General features: G+C 48.3%; 1 protein-coding gene across 1 annotated transcript; it reads left to right on the top strand.

The window, feature by feature from the left end:
• The first annotated feature begins 3,180 nt into the window (after window positions 1-3,180).
• Window positions 3,181-5,051, top strand: LOC123135033 (flavonoid O-methyltransferase-like protein Os11g0303600). The gene is made up of 2 exons (XM_044554160.1): window positions 3,181-4,012; window positions 4,487-5,051. The coding sequence occupies exons 1-2, from the start codon at window positions 3,212-3,214 to the stop codon at window positions 4,781-4,783; spliced, it is 1,098 nt and encodes a 365-aa protein (XP_044410095.1). The 5' UTR covers window positions 3,181-3,211; the 3' UTR covers window positions 4,784-5,051.
• The last annotated feature ends 16,016 nt before the right edge of the window (window positions 5,052-21,067 follow it).

The raw sequence follows: 21,067 nt of genomic DNA, 5'->3' as shown, positions 1-21,067 counted from the left end.
ATATTTATATTAAGAGGCCCTTGGTTATAGTTTCGCCCAAGGCCCCCAAAATCTTAGGACCGGCCCTGGTCGGCAGGGACGATGGCCACTCTTGGACCTCGTGATCAGTTGCGGGTGTGGTCCAAAGAGATCGCCTTGATTAGTTGCATGCTTCCTCAGCGCTGGTGTCCCGGCACAGAACAACAGACTAGAGACGAGAGAGCACACTGGCCCGGCCGTACGGCAAGCTTGTCGTTCATGCCTGGGCCCGGTCGTCGGGAAGAGAAGATCTGGGAACGACTTGGAGAAAATACGAAAGGTGTGGCCTTTCAAAGGTTTTGTCGATCAGATGAAGACGAAGACGAAGATGAGGCGAGAGCCGTGAGGAGCTCGTCCGTGGATGGCAGGCATACAGAGCCTCGTCGACGACGTTGGAGCGCCATGCAGCTCTGAATGTTTGGCATGACATGACACGACACTCCCGACACACATAATCTTCTATATCATCTTCAAAACTATCCAGAAGAAAGGAGATCCCGTCGCCTAGCCACAGCGCCCTCCCGAGTCGCCCTCGTGTGGCAGCCGGGAGGCTCCCAGATCCCGTCGCCTAGCCTCCCCTTCTCCTCTTCCTCCTTCCTTGCTGCTGTCTGAGGGTGTGGCAGGGAGAAGCCTTGCCGTCACCAGCGGCCGTGGGGACTCGAGGCCCTCCCGCTGGTGAGGGGCTGGCGTGCACCGATTTCATTGTTTTGATGACCAAACCAAGGAAAACGTTAAAACACGTTTTGGTTGGTTTGTTTGATGATGAAAAACGTGACGCGGAGAACGTTCACGTGGAGCAACGTGAAAGGAAGGAAGACCTTTCCTTTCCTTCCGATCAAGGACGGCGTAGCGTAGCGTACGTGAAAACGTTAAACTCGGTCTTTTATCAATTCAATTTGAATCCACGAATGGAACACGTGTACGGTCGGTCAATTCAATTCGAATACATGAATGAAACGTTAAACACATTGCTATATTATATTATAATGTCATGGATGCCAACTAAAAATATGACCGACAAAAATAGATCAATTTATGCAAAAACATCATCTAGCCAACTTAGTATCATCGTGTTGTGCAACTTTCTAAATCATATATACAACTACAGACTATTATATGTGCAACTACAACTATTGGATAATCTACTCAGGCAAAAAAGCACTCGTGATAATCAACCAAGACTGAAGGTTGTGCAGCCGTGCAGGAACTAAATTTTTTTATTAGTATTCAGGTGAGCACCATGTCCGTAAGCTCTGAACAGGACGACATTGCATGGCGATTCGGCGGGCAGTAGGTACAAGAGCTGAGCGCCAATGATGCCGGGCACCATGACACCATGAGCAGCAGCGCGTGCACACCAATGGACTTGCACAGCTCCACCAGCAGCGGCAGCAACACCATGGGAGGAAGGAGTAGCGGGGCGTAGGGTGGCCCTCTCGCGTGAGTTCCATGGCGGCTCCGGCTCCAGCTCATAAAAAGAGGGCGGAGGAGGTGGCAGCACTGCTGGTCTGGCTCCTTGGCTAACCTGCTCTCCAGGTTTCTCTGGTTGGCCGCCTCGGCATGGCCTTCGACTGGGGCACACTGCTTCCTCGCCAGATTCGAGGGAGACGATGAAAAGATGATACGGATAAGCCTTTGTTTTTTCAGGAGAGAAGTAAGGGTGTCATACCGGGTTTGTCGGATAGCGCTCGAGCCAACCACGTCTCGCCCCGACCAGGAAACACCTGGCCGTCGTGGGCCCCACGATGCGCTCGCAATGAGCGGTCCAAGCGCGGCCGCTCGGTTAAGCAAAATCGTGCGCGTGCACCATGAAGTATTTAGGTTTATCGATTTGATTCGGATCCACGAATGGAACGTGTGTACAGTCGGTCAGTCTGTCTCGAAGACGCGCGTGCCTCCTTTCCGTTTGCAGCCACAACGAGCAGTCTTGAGTCTTCTTTGTCCGCTCTATCGATACGCTACCCCGGACCGTCGATAGCGATATAGTGTCAAGGTCGTCACCCTCGCGTTCCACGAGAAATGACAGCAAACACATTGCTATATTATATTATCGTGTCATGGATGCCAACTAAAAATACGACTAACAAGAATAGATCAATTTAAGCAAAAACATCATCTAGCCAACTTAGTATGATCGTGTTGTGCAACTTTCTAAATCATATATACTACTAAAGACTATTATATGTGCAACTATAACTATTGGATAATCTACTCAGGCAAAAAAGCACTCGTGATAATCAACCAAGACTAAAGGTTGTGCAGCCATGCAGGAACTAGAATTTTTTATTAGAATTCAGGTGAGCACCATGTCGGTAAGCTCTGAATAGGACGACGTTGCCTGGCGATTCGGCGGGCAGTAGGTACAAGAGCTGAGCTCCAATGATGCCGGGCACCATGACTCCATGAGCAGCAGCGTGTGCACACCAATGAACTTGCACAGCTCCACCAGCAGCGGCAGCAACACCATGGGGGTGCGTCCAAGGCAAACATGACCGCGCCGCTGCGGTCCGACCTGTTTGGGAGAATTTTGTCTGGTTTCATGCCTCGCCGGAGGAGGTTGCGGCACTGCTTTTCCGGCTCCTTGGCTGACCTGCTCTCCAGGTTTCTCCGGTTGGCCGCCTTGGCTTGGCCTCCGGCCGGGGCACACTGCTTATTGGCCGGATACGTTAAAGACGATGAAAAGATGATAAGGATAAGCCTTTGTTTTTTCAGGAGAGAAAGTAAGGGTGTCACACCGGTTTTGTCGGATAGCGCATAAGCTAACCACGTCTCGCCCCGACCAGGAAACACCTGACGGTCGTGGGCCAAATGATGCGTTCGCAATGAGCGGTCCAAGCACGCCCGCTCGGTTCAGCAAAATCGTGTGCGTGTACCATGAAGTATTTAGGTTTATCGATTCGATTCGAATTCACGAAAGGAATGTGTGTACAGTCGGTCTGTCTATCTCAAAGCCGCATGTGCCTCCATTCCATTTCCAGCCACAGCGAGCAGTCTTGAGTTTTCTTTCTGCGCTGTATCGATACGCTACCCTGGCCCGTCGATAGCGATATAGTGTCGTGGTCATCACCCTCGTGTTCCACGAGAAATGACAGCAAACATTGCTATATTATATGAGAGTGTCCTCCGTCCCCTATATATCTACCAGATCGAAGTGCACAACACGTACAGCACTGAGAGATAGAGATCATCGGCAATGGCAGGCCAGGCAGAGAAGGTGTTTGTCCCCACCGACACGGAGCTGCTCCAGGCGCAGTCGGACCTGTGGCGCCACACCCTCTGCTACCTCACGCCTATGGCGCTCCGGTGCGCCGTCGACCTTGGCGTCCCCACTGCCATTCACCGCCTCGGCGGCGCCGCGTCCCCATCCGAACTCGTCGCCGCCCTATCCCTCCCCACGTCCAAGCTGCCCTTCCTCGCCCGCCTGCTGCGCCAACTCGCCACGGCGGGCGTCTTCAGTGCAACCGACGCCGGAACGTACCGCCTCAACCCGCTCTCGTACCTCCTGGTAGACGGCGTCCGCATCGACGGCGACGCTAGCCAGACGGCCCTCGTGCGCGCCGCGGCCTCGCGCTACTACGTGGAGGCGGCCATGGGGCTGGCGGACTGGTTCAGGAAGGACTTCGATGGAGCCGTTCCCTCGCCGTTCGAGGACGTGCATGGCGCGGCCATCTTCGAGGAGAGCATGGTGCTCCTGGACCCGGAGATGGATCAGCTGCTCCACGACGCCCTCGCTGCCCACGACCACATGGGGATCGGCCCCGTGCTCCGGCAGTGCCGTGAGCTGTTCGATGGGCTTGAGTCTCTCACTGACTGCGGCGGTGGCGATGGGACTACCGCGAGGTCCATCGTCGAGGCCTACCCTCACATCACGTGCACTGTGTTGGACCTTCCAAAGGTCATGGACAAAGTTCTTCCCGCTGAAGAAGGAGCAGTTAAGTATGTTTCCGGTGACCTGTTCCACGTTGTCCCACCTGCTCAAGCCGTGTTGCTCAAGGTATATATGATATGAATGTTGCACATTCCATAATTTTTATTCCAAGTGAAATATTAAGGGTGTGATTAGGTCTTAGTCGATTGAGACTTAAAGTCTCAGTCAAGTAATATAGTACTCCCTCCGTCCGGAAATACATAAAAGGAATGTATCTAGACATACGTCTAGATACATCCCCTTTTATTCATTTCGATGACAAGTATTTCCGGACGGATGGAGTATATAAAAGTAAAAAAAAACTGAAAATAATTTTTTTATATGAATCTCCATGCAAGATCAAATGAATATAACATCGATCGATACATAACAAAGTCTTAGTCCACTAAGACTTAGCAAAATTGAAATATTCAAGCAATGCTTAATTAGTTTTCATTTCTGAAATAATAACAGCTTAAAATAATAAAATCCCTTCATATTTCATCCTAGTCAGGCTTGATTAACCTTAAACTACAAGTTTATCCATGCATGGTAATGTAGCTTGTACTGCACTTCTGGAGCGACGAGGATTGCGTCAAGATCCTGGCACAATGCAAGAAGGCTGTTCCTCCCCGGGATGCAGGAGGAAAAGTCATCGTCATAGACATTGTGCTTGGATCTGTTTCAGGGCCAATGCTGGAAACCCAACACCTCATGGATATGGTCATGCTAGTGGTGACAAGAGGCCGACAGCGCGATGAGAAGGACTGGAGTGAGATCTTCGTCAAGGCGGGGTTCAGTGGCTATAAGATTGTGAAGAAGCTGGGAGCTCGAGCTGTCATTGAGGTCTATCCATAAGGTTGTGCTCCCAAAGTAAGATGTTTACATATGTTATGGATTGTTGTGTGCTCGCTCTAAGGATGCAAAAATAAAGGAGCGCCTTGTCATTTTCCAAAGAGAAGTCCTAGGTAGATCATAGAATAGCAAGGCGGTTATGTCTTGTTACCTTATGATACCTGTGGAACTTTCTTTTGGAAGAAATAGTATGCAGACAGAGTGCTTATCATATATGCTTTGTGTACAATATCATATACCATAAGATCAAGTCGTGTATTTGTTATCGAAACCTTGTCTTCTATATGGTCCAAAAATATTTAGCAAATTTTAATTATGCCCTCTCTAGGGCCTCTAGTGGTTTCTTTGTAGCTCAGAATGAAGTTGCGTTCATAATGAATTTCCTATATCCAACAGGTTCACCTCAATACACTTAGGTGAGTCTTGGATTCTAACCAATACATATGGACCCTATCAAGTCAAAAACTTAACTACTTTCATTGACTGATTCCAAAATGTGCATGCCAGTTTATCAGGCTTAGTTGGTGGTTGGAGATTTCAATTATGTCATCTGCCCTAAGAACAAAAAATAGAGAAGACGGTAGTGCACATGCCATGTTTTCTTTAAATGAAGCCATCAATTCCCTTGCTCTTATTGAAATTCCCCTTGGAGGCAGAATGTTTACTTTGAGCAATATGCAGAGTGCTCCTCTCTTGGAAAAGCTTGATTGGGTATTCTCCTCTAAATCCTAGACTATTAATTATCCAAACACTATGGCTATTCCTCAGGGCAGACCTATTTTTTTTACCACATCCCTTGTTTCATTTGGATTGGTACATCTATTCTGGAGTCCTCTATTTTCAGGTTTGAAATTTACTGGTTGCAACACCCAGACTTTAAAGATACTTTTAATACAATTTGGGACCAACAAATTCACAAACATGATAGTTCCAAAAGAGTAAATGCAAATTTCAAAAGACCAAGAAAAGGTTTAAAACTGTGTTCCAAAATAATTTCTAATCTCTCTACCACTATCAAAGCTACCAAACTCAGTGATTAATTCTATGACACTATTGAAGAACTTAGAAATCTTGCAATTCATAAGTGGAACAATCAGACAAATCCTCGAAAATCATCTCCTTCAGCTTCTCCCACACCAGCAAATCTACTCGAAACAAAGAGACACTATTATATGGGTACCTTTGGGGGAAGCAAAGTAAAACAAAATCATGCAAAGGCATCAATTATTCAGAAATAATCACATTGCTATATTAAGAGATAAGCAGAGGCATGGGCACTCCGAACATCATGCCAAGGCTGCTTTCTTTGGTAGATCTTTCAAGCAAAGACTTGGCTATACTGTCCCAACTTTCAACCTTATGAATTCGGATTCTTTGCTTACGAGAAATGATGGTCTACTTTTTTCAGAGAAATCTTTCACTAAAGAGGAAATTGTTAAAGCAGTCAGGAATTTGCCCTCTCACGAATCCCCAGGCCTAGATGGTCTTAATTCAGATTTTGTTAAAGTTTGTTAGGAGACTATTGCCCCTGATTTCTGTGCATTGTTTGAGGAGTTTTACCATGGTTCAATCAATATTTAGAGCATTGACTCTTCTTTAATTACTCTAATTCCAAAAATGGCTCCGCAATTTAGGATAATGATTTCAGACCTATTTCCTTTCTGAATTGCTCCATCAAGATGATAACCAAGCTTTTGGTAAACATGCTCCAAAAATTTATTCTTAAATTAGTGCATTCCAATCAATATGTTTTTTCTGATCTCATGCAAGTGCACACAATATAGTTGTAGCCATTTTGAAGTAATAGTCTTGACCCGAAAGAAAAATTAAGAAATAGTCTTTTGCCTCTACTAGAGGTTTATCAGATAGTGCATGCAAATATTTTAACTCCTGATCAAAGAGGTGTGAAAGTGAAAATATTGCAAGAGTTTGTGAACAAGAATTAAGGTGTGCTAAAATAATAGTAACAAGAACAGGAGAGTAATGAAATGATGGAAACTACAGGAGGGCTAAAGGCATTCACAGGGAGTTCTGATTCACTACTAATATTTTTGTCACCAAATTATGCGAAAACACAATTATTATTGGCGCAAATATATAATCCTCATTATATGTTCATTGTGTGGGCCGAAACAAATAATGTCATTTCGTGCATACAACCATAGCTTTGTATCACACAAAATAGTGATCTAACTATTTATGGCAATCAGCATGTCACATTATGACATGTCGTGTCCCTTTTTACACTAATTTGAAAAATACAATTATAGCAAAGTAGTAGTTGTTGAAGAAATAACATATACTATTATGGTGTATTTGGATCTTGATGCCTCGTGTAATCTTCACATGTCACAGTAGGGTACAAAACTGCCTGTGGACATTTCTATATACTCTCAATATGCTAGCTTAATTTTGATCATTTTGATTGCTCGTACATATGTATCATGGGTTTGGATCGATAGGCCCAACCAAAAATACAAACATGCTGGTGTTTGATTATTAAATGTCAATATGATATTCCACGTGACCAACTCAACAGTTTGATTTGCGGAAGGCTCCCATGATTCTCCTGGAAAAGTTTAATCTTTGTTCGATCACAACAGAAATATAAAACCCAAAGATCTTAACAGTGTTTATGTGTTCAATGCAAAGGACCTTGGGACCAACCTTGGCGAGCACGCTGGTTCTAGCTCCTTTAAGAGATCTTTATTCACTTTTCGAGAAGTTTGTGTTAAACAGAACAAAATTTCTGTCACACGGATATCGATTCTTAATTCGGCCTCCCGTGCCCACATTAAGGCTCTGGGGCTACTGGGCTTCACGCTCATTATTTATAAATATTAAAGGGGCACATCGTTTCCCTGATCTGGTGTTGCCACCTGACCCGTGTCTCGGGGGTTACTTCGTTGCCTATTCAATGCAGAAACTTCAAAGTGCTTAGTGTTCGGCTTGACCGAACTATGGGCAAACGCGTCTTCAGACAACAATAGGTACCATCTGGACCTATATGGCGTCAAGCTAATATATTGCGGCAACTTCTCAAGACCCTCTGTCAAGGGCCCGTTCGCCGATCACTATTATCTCTAATATATTACACTGTGTTTCTATTTCTACGTATCCTGCCGAGTTAGGAGTTGATCCTCAGGCCGATTTTGCAAATCGACCTGAGTGTCAGGGCCTACCAGGATCAGCAGTTTTATGTTTTCCTTCAGGTGCACCTCGGGTTTAGACTGACACACACCTTGAGGGCTACTGGATATACATATACTAGCTATATATCTCGGCAGAGAGTAAATTGCACCAATAAAAAATATTCACAAAAATCAGCCCGCGGTCGGGGTGGTGCACCACCTCGGAAGTAGTCCGGCATAATGTTTGGGCGCCAGTGGCTGGCTCCATAGAGGGCATTTCTGACATTTAGCTCGGCATCTTTTAAAAGACCGAGGTATTTTACGACACCTCGGGCGCTGACCATCGTTGGAGCTCGGAAGTGGTCCGGCATAAAGCCCGGATTCAAATGGCTCGTTCTCTAGAGAACTTTTCAGCGTTAAACTCGGATAACCTCCTTCAAACTTTTTCAAGCCAATGCGATCTATGACACCTCGGATATAGTCCGGCGTTGGGGCTCGGATATAGTCCGGTGTTGGTACTCGGCTGCAAAAGATATCTCGAATGCAGTCCGGTGTTGGAGCTCGGATGCAAGAGGACACCGCCGCACAGGAACAACTTCAAACCCGAGGTGTGGCGTAAAAAATAATCCTAAGGCATTGATAAAGGTCGAGATCTTAAAGGGGCTCCTTGGATACCCGATGTGTAAACCCTTCGGATTCATTTCGGCGATCCTCAAGATCGAAGACGAGAAGATTTGTTGAACCAGTTTTCAAGACCGATGACCGAAGATGAAGAACAGTTCGGAAGGATCAAGGAGCGTCCCCAACTTGAAGACCGGTTCAGGGGGCTACTGATGGTGTCCTGGACTAGGGGGTACTCACCACATCGTCTCCCGACCAGGTGGATTGGGCCGAGGACCCCCATGGCAGTTCACACATGGGCCACTTTGGGCAGCCCATGCCGCATACAAGCAGTATTCCACAAGACTTGGTGATCAAGACAAGGACTCCTCTCGACCAACGTATTCGTCTAGGACTCTTGTTACCCCAGGCCTCTGGTGTATTATATAGGCCAAGGCCAGGCTAGTCGATAAAGGATCATGACAATCATACAAGCTAGACTTCTAGGGTTTAGCCATTACGATCTTGTGGTAGATCAACTCTTGTAATACTCATATTCATCAAGATCAATCAAGCAGGAAGTAGGGCATTACCTCCATATAGAGGCCCGAACCTGGTGCTTGTTGGAAATATGCCCTAGAGGCAATAATAAAATGGTTATTATTATATTTCCTTGTTCATGATAATTGTCTGCTGTTCGTGCAATAATTGTATTAACTGGAAACCATAATACATGTGTGAATACATAGACCACAACATGTCCCTAGTGAGCCTCTAGTTGACTAGCTCGTTGATCAACAGATGGTCATGGTTTCCTGACTATGGACATTGGATGTCATTGATAACGGGATCACATCATTAGGAGAATGAAGTGATGGACAAGACCGAATCCTAAGCATAGCACAAGATCGTGTAGTTCGTTGCTAAGCTTTCTAATGTCAAGTATCATTTCCTTAGACCATGAGATTGTGTAACTCCCGGATACCGTAGGAGTGCTTTGGGTGTACCAAACGTCGCAACGTAACTGGGACTATAAACGTGCACTACAGGTATCTCCAAAAGTGTTTCTTGGGTTGGCACGAATCGAGACTGGGATTTGTCACTCCGTATGACGGAGAGGTATCTTTGGGCCCACTCGGTAATGCATCATCATAATGAGCTCAATGTTACTAAGTAGTTAGTCACGGGATCATGCATTACGCAACGAGTAAAGTGACTTGACGGTAACAAGATTGAACGAGGTATTGGGATACCGACGATCGAATCTCGGGTAAGTAACGTACCGATTAACAAAGGGAATTGCATACGGGATTGCTTAAATCCTCGACATTGTGGCTCATCCGATGAGATCATCATGGAGCATTTGGGAGCCAACATGGGTATCCAGATCCAGCTGTTGGTTATTGGCCGGAGAGCTGTCTCGGTCATGTCTGCATGATTCCCGAACCCGTATGGTCTACACACTTAAGGTTCGATGATGCTAGGTTTATAGGGAAGATTTGTACGTGATTACCGAATGTTGTTCGAAGTCCCGGATGAGATCCAGGACGTCATGAGGAGTTCCGGAATGGTTCAGAGGTGAAGATTTATATATGGGAAGTCATCATACGGTCACCGGAGTATTCGAAGGTTTACCCGTATTGTACCGGGACCACCGGAGGGGTTCCGGGAGTCCACCGGGAGGGTCCACCTGCCCCGGAGGGCCCTATGGGCTGTATGTAGAAGGGAACCAGACCCTAAGTGGGCTGAGCGCCACCCCCAAGGGTCCATGAGCATAGGGTTGGGGGGAACCCTAAAGGGGGCGCCCCCTTTGCTTGGGGGGCAAGCCCCCTCCCCTTGGCCGCTGCCCGCCCTCTAGATCTCATCTAGAGGGGCCGGCCCCCTTCCCCCTTCACCCTATAAATAGAGGGGAGGAGGGAGGGCAGCCGCACCACATCCAAGGCGCAGCCCTCCACCTCTCCAACACCTCTCCTCCTCCGTTTGAGCTTGGCGAAGCCCTGCCGGAGAACTGTTGCTCCACCACCACCACGCCGTCGTGCTGCTGTTGGAGCTGTCTTCCTCAACCTCTCCCTCCTCCTTGCTGGATCAAGGCGCGGGAGACGTCACCGGGCTGCACGTGTGTTGAACGGGGAGGTGCCGTTGTTCGGCGCTTAGATCGGAATCCACCGCGATCTGAATTGCTATGAGTACGACTCCTTCATCCGCGTTCTTGCAACGCTTCCATTTCATGATCTTCAAGGGTATGAAGATGAACTCCACTCTCTCTCGTTGCTAGTTTCTCCATAGATTGATCTTGGTGATGCGTAGAATTTTTTTATTTCTGCAACGATCCCCAATAGTGGCATCATGAGCTAGGTCTATGCGTAGTTTCTATGCACGAGTAGAACACAAGTTGTTGTGGGCGTCGATTTTGTCAATTTACTTGCCACTACTAGTCTTATCTTGATTCGGCGGCATCGTGGGATGAAGCGGCCCGGACCGACCTTACACGTACACTTACGTGAGATAGGTTCCACCGACTGACATGCACTAGTTGCATAAGGTGGCTAGCGGGTGTCTGTCTCTCCCACTTTAGTCGAATCGGATTTGATGAAAAGGGTCCTTATGAAGGGTAAATAGCAATTGGCATATCACGTTGTGGTTTTGGCATAGGTAAGAAATGTTCTTGTTAGAAACCTATAGCAGCCACGTAAAAACTTGCAACAACAATTAGAAGACGTCTAACTTGTTCTTGCAGCATATGCCGTGTGATGTGATATGGCCAAAAGGATGTGATGAATGAAATATATGTGATGTATGAGATTGATCATGTTCTTGTAATAGGAATCACGACTTGCATGTCGATGAGTATGACAACCGGCAGGAGCCATAGGAGTTGTCTTAATTTATTGTATGACCCGCGTGTCATTGAATAAGGCCATGTAATTACTTTACTTTATTGCTAAGCCATTAGCCATAATAGTAGAAGTAATAGTTGGCGAGACAACCTCATGAAGACATGATGATGGAGATCATGGTGTCATGCAGGTGACGATGATGATCGTGGCGCCCCGAAGATGGAGATCAAAAGGAGCAAAATGATATTGGCCATATCATGTCACTATTTGATTGCATGTGATGTTTATCATGTTTTTGCATCTTATTTGCTTAGAACGACGGTAGCATAAATAAGATGATCCCTCATAAAATTTGAAGAAAGTGTCCCCCCTAACTATGCACCGTTGTGAAAGTTCGTTGTTTCGAAGCACCACGTGATGATCGGTGTGATAGATTCTAACATTCGCATACAACGGGTGTAAGCCAGATTTACACATGCAAAAACACTTAGGTTGAGTTGACGAGCCTAGCATGTACAGACATGGCCTCGGAACACAAGAGACCGAAAGGTCGAACATGAGTCGTATAGTAGATACGATCAACATGAAGATGTTCACCGATGATGACTAGTCCGTATCACGTGATGATCGGACACAGCCTAGTTGACTCGGATCATGTATCACTTAGATGACTAGAGGGATTTCTATCTGAGTGGGAGTTCATTAAATAATTTGATTAGATGAACTTAATTATCATGAACTTAGTCTAAAAATCTATGCAATATGTCTTGTAGATCAAATGGCCCACGCTAATGTTGCCCTCAACTTCAACGCGTTCCTAGAGAAAACCAAGCTGAAAGACGATGGTAGCAACTACACGGACTGGGTCCGGAACTTGAGGATCATCCTCATAGCTGGCAAGAAAGCATATGTCCTAGATGCGCCGCTAGGTGAAGCACCCGTTTTCCCAGCAACTCAAGACGTTATGAACGCCTGGCAGTCGCGTAGTGATGATTACTCCCTGGTTCAGTGCGGCATGCTTTACAGCTTAGAACCGGGGCTCCAAAAGCGTTTTGAGCAGCACAGAGCTTATGAGATGTTCCAAGAGCTGAAAATGGTTTTCCAAGCTCATGCCCGGGTCGAGACATATGAAGTCTTCGACAAGTTCTACAGTTGTAAAATGGAGGAGAATGGTTCTGTTAGCGAGCACATACGCAAAATGTCTGGGTTGCATAACCGTTTGTCTCAGCTGGGAGTTAATCTCCTGGATGACGCGGTCATTGACAGAATCCTTCAGTCGCTCCCACCTAGCTACAAGAGCTTTGTGATGAATTACAATATGCAGGGGATGGTGAAAACCATTCCTGGGGTTTTTTCAATGCTGAAACCAGTGGAGGTGGAGATCAAAAAGGAACATCAAGTGTTGATGGTCACTAAAACCACAAGTTTCAAGAAAGGCAAGGGAAATAAGAACTTCAAGAAGGACGGCAAGGGAGTTTCCATGCCCGGTAAGCCAGTTGCCCGGAAGAAGCCAAAGCATGGACCCAAACCTAAGACTGAGTGCTTTTATTGCAAGGGAAACGGTCACTGGAAGCGGAACTGCCCCAAGTACTTAGCGGACAAGAAGGCCGGCAACACCAAAGGTATATGTGATATACATGTAATTGATGTGTACCTTACCAGTACTCATAGTAGCTCCTGGGTATTTGATACCGGTGTGGTTGCTCGTATTTGTAACTAAAAACAGGAGCTGCGGAATAAGTGGAGACTGGCGAAGGACGAGGTGACGATGCGCGTCGGGAATGGTTCCAAGGTCGATGTGATCGCCGTTGGCACACTACCTCTACATTTACCTACGGGATTAGTTTTAAACCTCAATAATTGTTATTTAGTGCCAGCTTTGAGCATGAACATTGTATCTGGATCTTGTTCAATGCGAGATGGCTACTCATTTAAATCCGAGAATAATGGTTGTTCTATTTATATGAGAGATATGTTTTATGGTCATGCCCCGCTGGTCAATGGTTTATTCTTAATTAATCTCGAACGTGATGTTACACATATTCATAGTGTGAATACCAAAAGATGTAAGGTTGATAATGATAGTCCCACATACTTGTGGCACTGCCGCCTTGGTCACATTGGTGTCAAACGCATGAAGAATCTCCATGCAGATGGACTTTTGGAGTCTCTTGATTACGAATCATTTGACACGTGTGAACCATGCCTCATGGGCAAAATGACCAAGATTCCATTCTCTGCAACAATGGAGCGAGCAACCAACTTATTGGAAACCATACATACTGATGTGTGCGGTTCAATGAGCGTTGAGGCTCGCGGTGGCTATGCTATGTTCTCACCCTCACTGATGACTTAAGTAGGTATGGGTATGTCTAATTAACGAAACACAAGTCTGACCTTTGAAAATTTCAAGGAATTTCAGAGTGAGGGAGAGAATCAACGTGACAGAAAAATAAAGTTCTTACGATCAGATCGTAGGGGAGAATATTTGAGTCACGAGTTTGGTACGCACTTAAGGAAATGTGGAATTGTTTCACAACTCACGCCGCCTGGAACACCTCAGCGTAACAGTGTGTCCGAACATTGTAATCGCACTCTATTGGATATGGTGTGATCTATGGTGTCTCTTACCGATTTACCGCAATCATTTTGGGATACGCTTTAGAGACAGCTACATTCACTTTAAATAGGGCACCGTCTAAATCCTTTGAGACGACACCGTATGAATTATGGTTTGGGAAGAAACCTAAGCTATCGTTTCTAATGGTTTGGGGATGCGATGCTTATGTCAAGAAACTTCAACCTGAAAAGATCGAACCCAAGTCGGAAAAAATGCGTCTTCATAGGATACCCTAAGGAAACCATTGGGTATACCTTATACCCCAGATCCGAAGGCAAGATCTTTGTTGCCAAGAACGGGTCCTTTCTGGAGAAAGAGTTTCTCTCGAAAGAAGTAAGTGGGAGGAAAGTAGAACTTGATGAAGTACTGCCTCTTGAACCGGAAAGTAGCGCAGCTCAGGAAGATGTTTCTGTGGTGGCTGCACCGACTAGAGAGGAAGTTAATGATGATGATCAAGGTACTTCGGATCAAGTTGCTACTGAACTTCGTAGGTCCACAAGGACACGTTCCACACCAGAATGGTATGGCAACCCTGTCCTGGAAATCATGTTGTTAGACAACGGTGAACCTTCGAACTATGAAGAAGCGATGGCGGGCCCAGGTTCCAACAAATCGCTTGAAGCCATGCAATCCGAGATAGGATCCATGTATGAAAACAAAGTATGGACTTTGATAGACTTGCCCGATGATCGGCGAGCGATAGAAAATAAATGGATCTTTAAGAAGAAGACCGACGTGGATGGTAATGTTACCATCTATAAAGCTCGACTTGTCGCTAAGGGTTACTGACAAGTTCAAGGGGTTGACTACGATGAGACCTTCTCACCCTTAGCGAAGCTGAAGTCCGTCCGAATCTTGTTAGCAATTGCCGCATTCTATGATTATGAGATATGGCAAATGGACGTGAAAACGGCATTCCTTAACGGTTTCCTCAAGGAAGAATTGTATATGATGCAGCCGGAAGGTTTTGTTGATCCTAAAAATGCTAACAATGTGTGCAAGCTCCAACGCTCCGTCTATGGGCTGGTGCAACATCTCGGAGTTGGAACATTCGCTTTCATGAAATAATCAAAGCGTTTGGGTTTGTGCAGACTTATGGAGAAGCTTGGATTTACAAGATTGTGAGTGGGAGCTCTGTAGCATTTTTCATATTATATGTGGATGGCATACTATTGATGGGAATGATGTAGACCTTTTGGATAGCATAAAGGCACATACCAAGATCTATAGAGATAGATCGAGACGCCTCATCGGTCTTTCACAAAGCACATACCTTGATAAGATATTGAAGAAGTACAATATGGATCAGTCCAAGAAAGGGTTCTTGCCTGTTTTGCAAGGTGAGAAATTGAGCACAGCTCAATGCCCGACCTCGGCAGAAGATAGAGAAAAGATGAGTGTCATCCCCTATGCCTCGTCCATAGGGTCTATTATGTATGCCATGTTGTGTACCAGACCTTAGGTAAACCTTGCCGTAAGTTTGGTAGGGAGGTACCAAAGTAATCCCGGCATGGAACACTGGATAGCGGTCAAGAATATCCTGAAGTACCTGAAAAGGACTAAGGATATGTTTCTCATTTATGGAGGTGACGAAGAGCTCGTCGTAAAGGGTTACGTCGATGCTAGCTTCGACACAGATGTGGATGACTCCAAGTCACAAACCGGATACGTGTATATTTTGAATGGTGGGGCAGTAAGCTGGTGCAGTTGCAAGCAAAGCGTCGTGGAGGGATCTACATGTGAAGCGGAGTACATGGCAGCCTCGGAGGCAGCGCATGAAGCAATCTAAATGAAGGAGTTCATTACCGACCTAGGAGTTATTGCCAATAAGTCGGGCCCGATGACTCTCTTCTGTGACAACACTGGAGCTATTGCCCTTACCAAGGAGCCCAGGTTTCACAAGAAGACTAGGCATATCAAGCGTCGCTTCAACTCCATTCGTGAAAATGTTCAAGATGGAGACATAGAGATTTGTAAAGTACATACGGATCTGAATGTCGCAGATCCGTTGACTAAACCTCTTCCACGAGCAAAACATGATCAATACCAGAACTCTATGGGTGTTCGATTCATCACAATGGAACTAGATTATTGACTCTAGTGCAAGTGGGAGACTATTGAAAATATGCCCTAGAGGCAATAATAAAATGGTTATTATTATATTTCCTTGTTCATGATAATTGTCTATTGTTCGTGCTATAATTGTATTAACTGGAAACCGTAATACATGTGTGAATACATAGACCACAACATGTCCCTAGTGAGCCTCTAGTTGACTAGCTCGTTGATCAAAAGATGGTCATGGTTTCCTGACTATGGACATTGGATGTCATTGATAACGGGATCACATCATTAGGAGAATGATGTGATGGACAAGACCCAATCCTAAGCATAGCACAAGATCGTGTAGTTCGTTTGCTAAAGCTTTTCTAATGTCAAGTGTCATTTCCTTAGACCATGAGATTGTGTAACTCCCGGATACCGTAGGAGTGCTTTGGGTGTACCAAACGTCACAACGTAACTAGGTGACTATAAAGGTGCACTATAGGTATATCCAAAAGTGATTGTTGGGTTGGCACTAATGGAGAATGGGATTTGTCACTCCGTATGATGGAGAGGTATCTCTGGGCCCACTTGGTAATGCATCATCATAATTAGCTCAATGTGACTAAGTAGTTAGTCACGGTATCATGCATTACGCAACGAGTAAAGTGACTTGCCGGTAACGAGATTGAACGAGGTATTGGGATACCGATGATTGAATCTCGGGCAAGTAACGTACCGATTGACAAAGGGAATTGCATACGGGATTGCTTGAATCCTCGACATCGTGGTTCATCTGATGAGATCATCGTGGAACATGTGGGAGCCAACATGGGTGTCCAGATCCCACTGTTGGTTATTGGCCGGAGAGCTGTCTCGGTCATGTCTGCATGATTCCCGAACCCGTAGGGTCTACACACTTAAGGTTCGATGACGCTAGGGTTAAAGGGAAGATTTGTACGTGATTACCGAATGTTGTTCGGAGTCCCGAATGAGATCCCGGTCACCACGCGGAGTTCCGGAATGGTCCAGAGGTGAAGATTTATATATGGGAAGTCATCATACGGTCACCGGAAGTATTCGGGGGTTTACCGGTATTGTACCGGGACCACCGGAGGGGTTCCGGGGGTCCACCGGGAGGGTCCACCTGCCCAGGAGGGCCCTATGGGCAGTATGTCGAAGGGAACCAGCCCCTAAGTGGCCTGGGCGCCACCCCTGTCGGGGGGATGAACCCCGGGCAGGCAACGGAACCCGGATCCTTTTCAAGAATGGCAGGGCCCGCATCGTCCCGCGAACCGGCACGCACCTGGCCGGGTCGCTCGACCCGGCAAGGCCCGCAACCCGGCCAAGCTCTTCGACTCGACAAGGTACGTCGACCCGGCCACAGCAACTGGCGCAAGACAACCCAACCCGGCGTCACCAAGGCTTCCCCAACAAGCCGACCCCACCCATGGCGTGCACGGCAACCCAGCCACGTAGCTCCCGTCCCATCCAGGCCGTACGATGGGAAGAGACTTTAATCACCGATGACCAAGACTAAAGTGCTTCCGCCCATGCCTATGGTCATCCGGAGCGTGGCAACAATGCCCTTGACCTACCCGCTAACCGAGGCTGGCGTGGGAACAGTGCTCCTGCCCTCATCGATGACGACAACATGCTGCAACCTGATGGAGAGCACTATACACGACTCGACTCGGCCACGCCCTCACGATCGACAAGACGGCGAACAGTTCCCCTAGGCACGCGGGGCCCGCACCTAGGGTAACCCGGCGAACCACAAGCCCTCAAGCGGGGACCCAGCCCGGTATCCCAGACACCGACAATACGGACCCACCGACTAGGCGTATTACCATTGTAACCCTAGGTGGGTTGATCTATAAAATAGCCCAGGAACCCGCGCCTACAGAGAGAGTCATATGTACGAGACACAAGAGAAACACAAGCAGCCATAGGACTAGCCACCCAACGGCAGCGCCGGAGAGAAGGAGCGGCCCAAGCCTTGGCCAGCTTCCTTCCTCCTCCATACAGCTCCAGGAGCAACATTGTTGCAATCGACCATCCAACTAAACTCGGCAGGACTAGGGGTGTTATCTCTCCGGAGAGCCCCGAACCTGGGTATGTCCAGCGTCCCGCGCCCGCGCATGCCAACCTCGCCTCTGGAGCCCACCAGCGCCCTCGAGCCTCCTCCTCTCTTTAGCCATCCCTTGGCATCTGCCGTGCGCCCACCACGACAGTTGGCGCTCACCATGGGGTAGCTCGAGGAGCTGGCCGCGAGCATGCTTCAGACGGGGCCCTTCTCCTACTTTGACGAGTCTGTCGGTCTGGCGGACGATGTCATCGGTGCGCTCGCTGCCTCGTTCACCGCGCTGCGCATCTCCGATGTGTTCGTGGTCGACGAGTACCCCAGCGAGGTGCTCAGCACTCCGACTCTCCACTCTCCCTCGGCGGCGGTATCGCCGCCGGGGCGATGGACGTCCATGTGGAGGTTTTCGTCACCGGCGATCGCGCCTCTTCCTCGTCGAGCAAGGCGAGGAGGGTCGCAGAAGCCGGGGCCGCTGCGGCACGGACCGTGCCGTCCGACCCGCTGCGCGCCGCGATGCAAAGCCTCCGCATCCCCATCGGCACCAACGTCGACGCCACCAACATCGTCGAAGCCCGAACCCAGCTCGAGGATAGACGCAATCAGATGCTGGACCTGTCCGAGAACCGCCACCAGGCGTCGCCTGGAGGCCGCTCAGTTGGAGCATGACGCCGCCCACGGATTCACACCCGCCGCGGCCGAGCCAAGCCGGGTCGCCGATGCTCGCACCTGGGGAGGAGCGATCGGCCGGGCCTTCGGCGCCGTCCAGGCCTTCTACGAGACCCCAGTGAAGAACATGCGTGCTGCGGAGGCAGCCGCGGTCGGCCTCGACCAACTCGCGGGCGAGGAGCTCAAAGAGCGCATCGGGCGGATGCGCAAGCTCCTCCACGCCGCCAACACCCAGCAGGATCGCCTCAACTAGCTTGCCAAGCCAGCGGGGTCCGGCTCCGCCCGCCTTGGCGGACCCGGCGAACTCCTGCACACGGCTTCCTCGCCACCCGGCGAAGTGCACTCCGGCCGAACCCGGACTTGGCGCAACCCGGCCACCATGGCCGCGGACGTCCCGGGCAATGAGCCCGCCTGGGAGACCCAGCGCGGACCCGGCCAGCATGGCCGACGTCTGGCTCCAACCGACCCGGCCCCTCGGGGCCTGGCCGCCAGTCGACTTGGCCCGCGCACCATCAACGACGCCGACGCGCGCCACCGCCTCGATCAGCTTGCTCGCTCCCTGGATTTGGGGGAGAGCGGCGCTATCGGGCCGGCGTGCTTTGGACCACGCATCCGGGAGGAGCCCATTCCCAAAGGGTTCATGCTCCCCCGCGACACCCCCAAGTACAACGGGACGGTGAAGCCGGAAGACTGGCTCACCGACTACACTACGGCCATTGGCATCACCGGTGCCAATCATCGTCTCGTCGTGCGCTACGCACCGCTCATGGTCCAGGGGTCGGCCCGTACATGGTTGAACAGCCTGCCGATGGGCAGCATCAACGCGTGGGTCGACTTCGTGGAAGCCTTTGTCCACAACTTTACGGGGACCTACAAGCGACCCGTTCGCCCCAGCCAGCTCGCCATGTGCGTGGAGGGGCCGAGGAGACCGGCCGTGAGTACCTCGCACGCTGGACCGAGCTCTGGAACAGCTGCGAGGGCGTCCATGAAGTCCAGGCGATACAGTACTACGTCAGCGGGTGCCGAGACGGAACCCTCCTCAAACACAAGCTCCTACACTCCGAGCCGGCCACCATGGCCGCGCTCATGGTGACGGCGGACAAGTACGCCAATGCCGACTCTGATACGTCCATTTTGCATCATGCTTTTATATCAATATTTATTGCATTATGGGCTGTTATTACACAATATATCTCAGTACTTATGGCTATTCTCTCTTATTTTAAAAGGTTTACCATGAAGAGGGGGAATGCCGGCAGATGGAATTCTGGCTGGAAAAGGAGCAAACGTTGGAAACCTATTCTGCACAACTCCAAGAGTCCTGAAACTCCACGAAACAACTTTCGGAATTAATAAGAATTTCTGAGCGAAAGAAATACACCAGGGGCCCACACCCTGTCCAGGAGACAGGGGGCGCCCCCCTATAGGGCGCCCCCCTATAGGGTGCGCCCCCTATCTCCTGGGCCCCCTGGTGGACCTCCGGTGTCCATCTTGTGCTATATCATCGCTTTTACCCTGGAAAAAATCGTGGGCAAGCTTACGGGACGAAACTCCGCCGCCACGAGGCGGAAACTTGGCGGAACCAATCTAGGGCTCTGGCAGAGCTGTTTTGCCGGGGACACTTCCCTCTGGGAGGGGGAAATCATCACCAACGTCATCACCAACGATCCTCTCATCGGGAGGGGGTCAATCTCCATCAACATCTTCACCAGCACCATCTCCTCTCAAACCCTAGTTCATCTCTTGTATCCAATCTTGTATCCAAAACCACAAATTGGTATCTGTGGGTTGCTAGCAGTGTTGATTACTCCTTGTAGTTGATACTTATTGGTTTACTTGGTGAAAGATCATATGTTCATATCCTTAAGGCATATTATTACACCTCTGATCATGAACATGAATATGCTTTGTGAGTAGTTACGTTTGTTCCTGAGGACATGGGTGAAGTCTTGCTATTAGTAGTCATGTGAATTTGGTATTCGATCGATATTTTGATGAGATGTATGTTCTCTTCTCCTCTAGTGGTGTCATGTGAACGTCGACTACATGACACTTCACCATTATTGGGCCTAGAGGAGGGCATAGGGAAGCAATAAGTAGATGATGGGTTGCTAGAGTGACAGAAGCTTAAACCCTAGTTTATTCGTTGCTTCGTTAGGGGCTGATTTGGATCCATATGTTTCATGCTATGGTTAGGTTTACCTTAATACTTTTGTTGTACTTGCGGATGCTTGCAATAGGGGTTACTCATAAGTGGGATGCTTGTCCAAGTAAGGGCAGTACCCAAGCACCGGTCCACCCACATAT

The sequence above is a fragment of the Triticum aestivum genome, chromosome 6B (genome assembly GCF_018294505.1).
Source record: "Triticum aestivum cultivar Chinese Spring chromosome 6B, IWGSC CS RefSeq v2.1, whole genome shotgun sequence".
NCBI classification, from domain to species: Eukaryota; Viridiplantae; Streptophyta; class Magnoliopsida; order Poales; family Poaceae; genus Triticum; species Triticum aestivum.
Note: the sequence above shows the minus strand (reverse complement) of the source record. Positions and strands in the feature narration are given on the sequence as shown.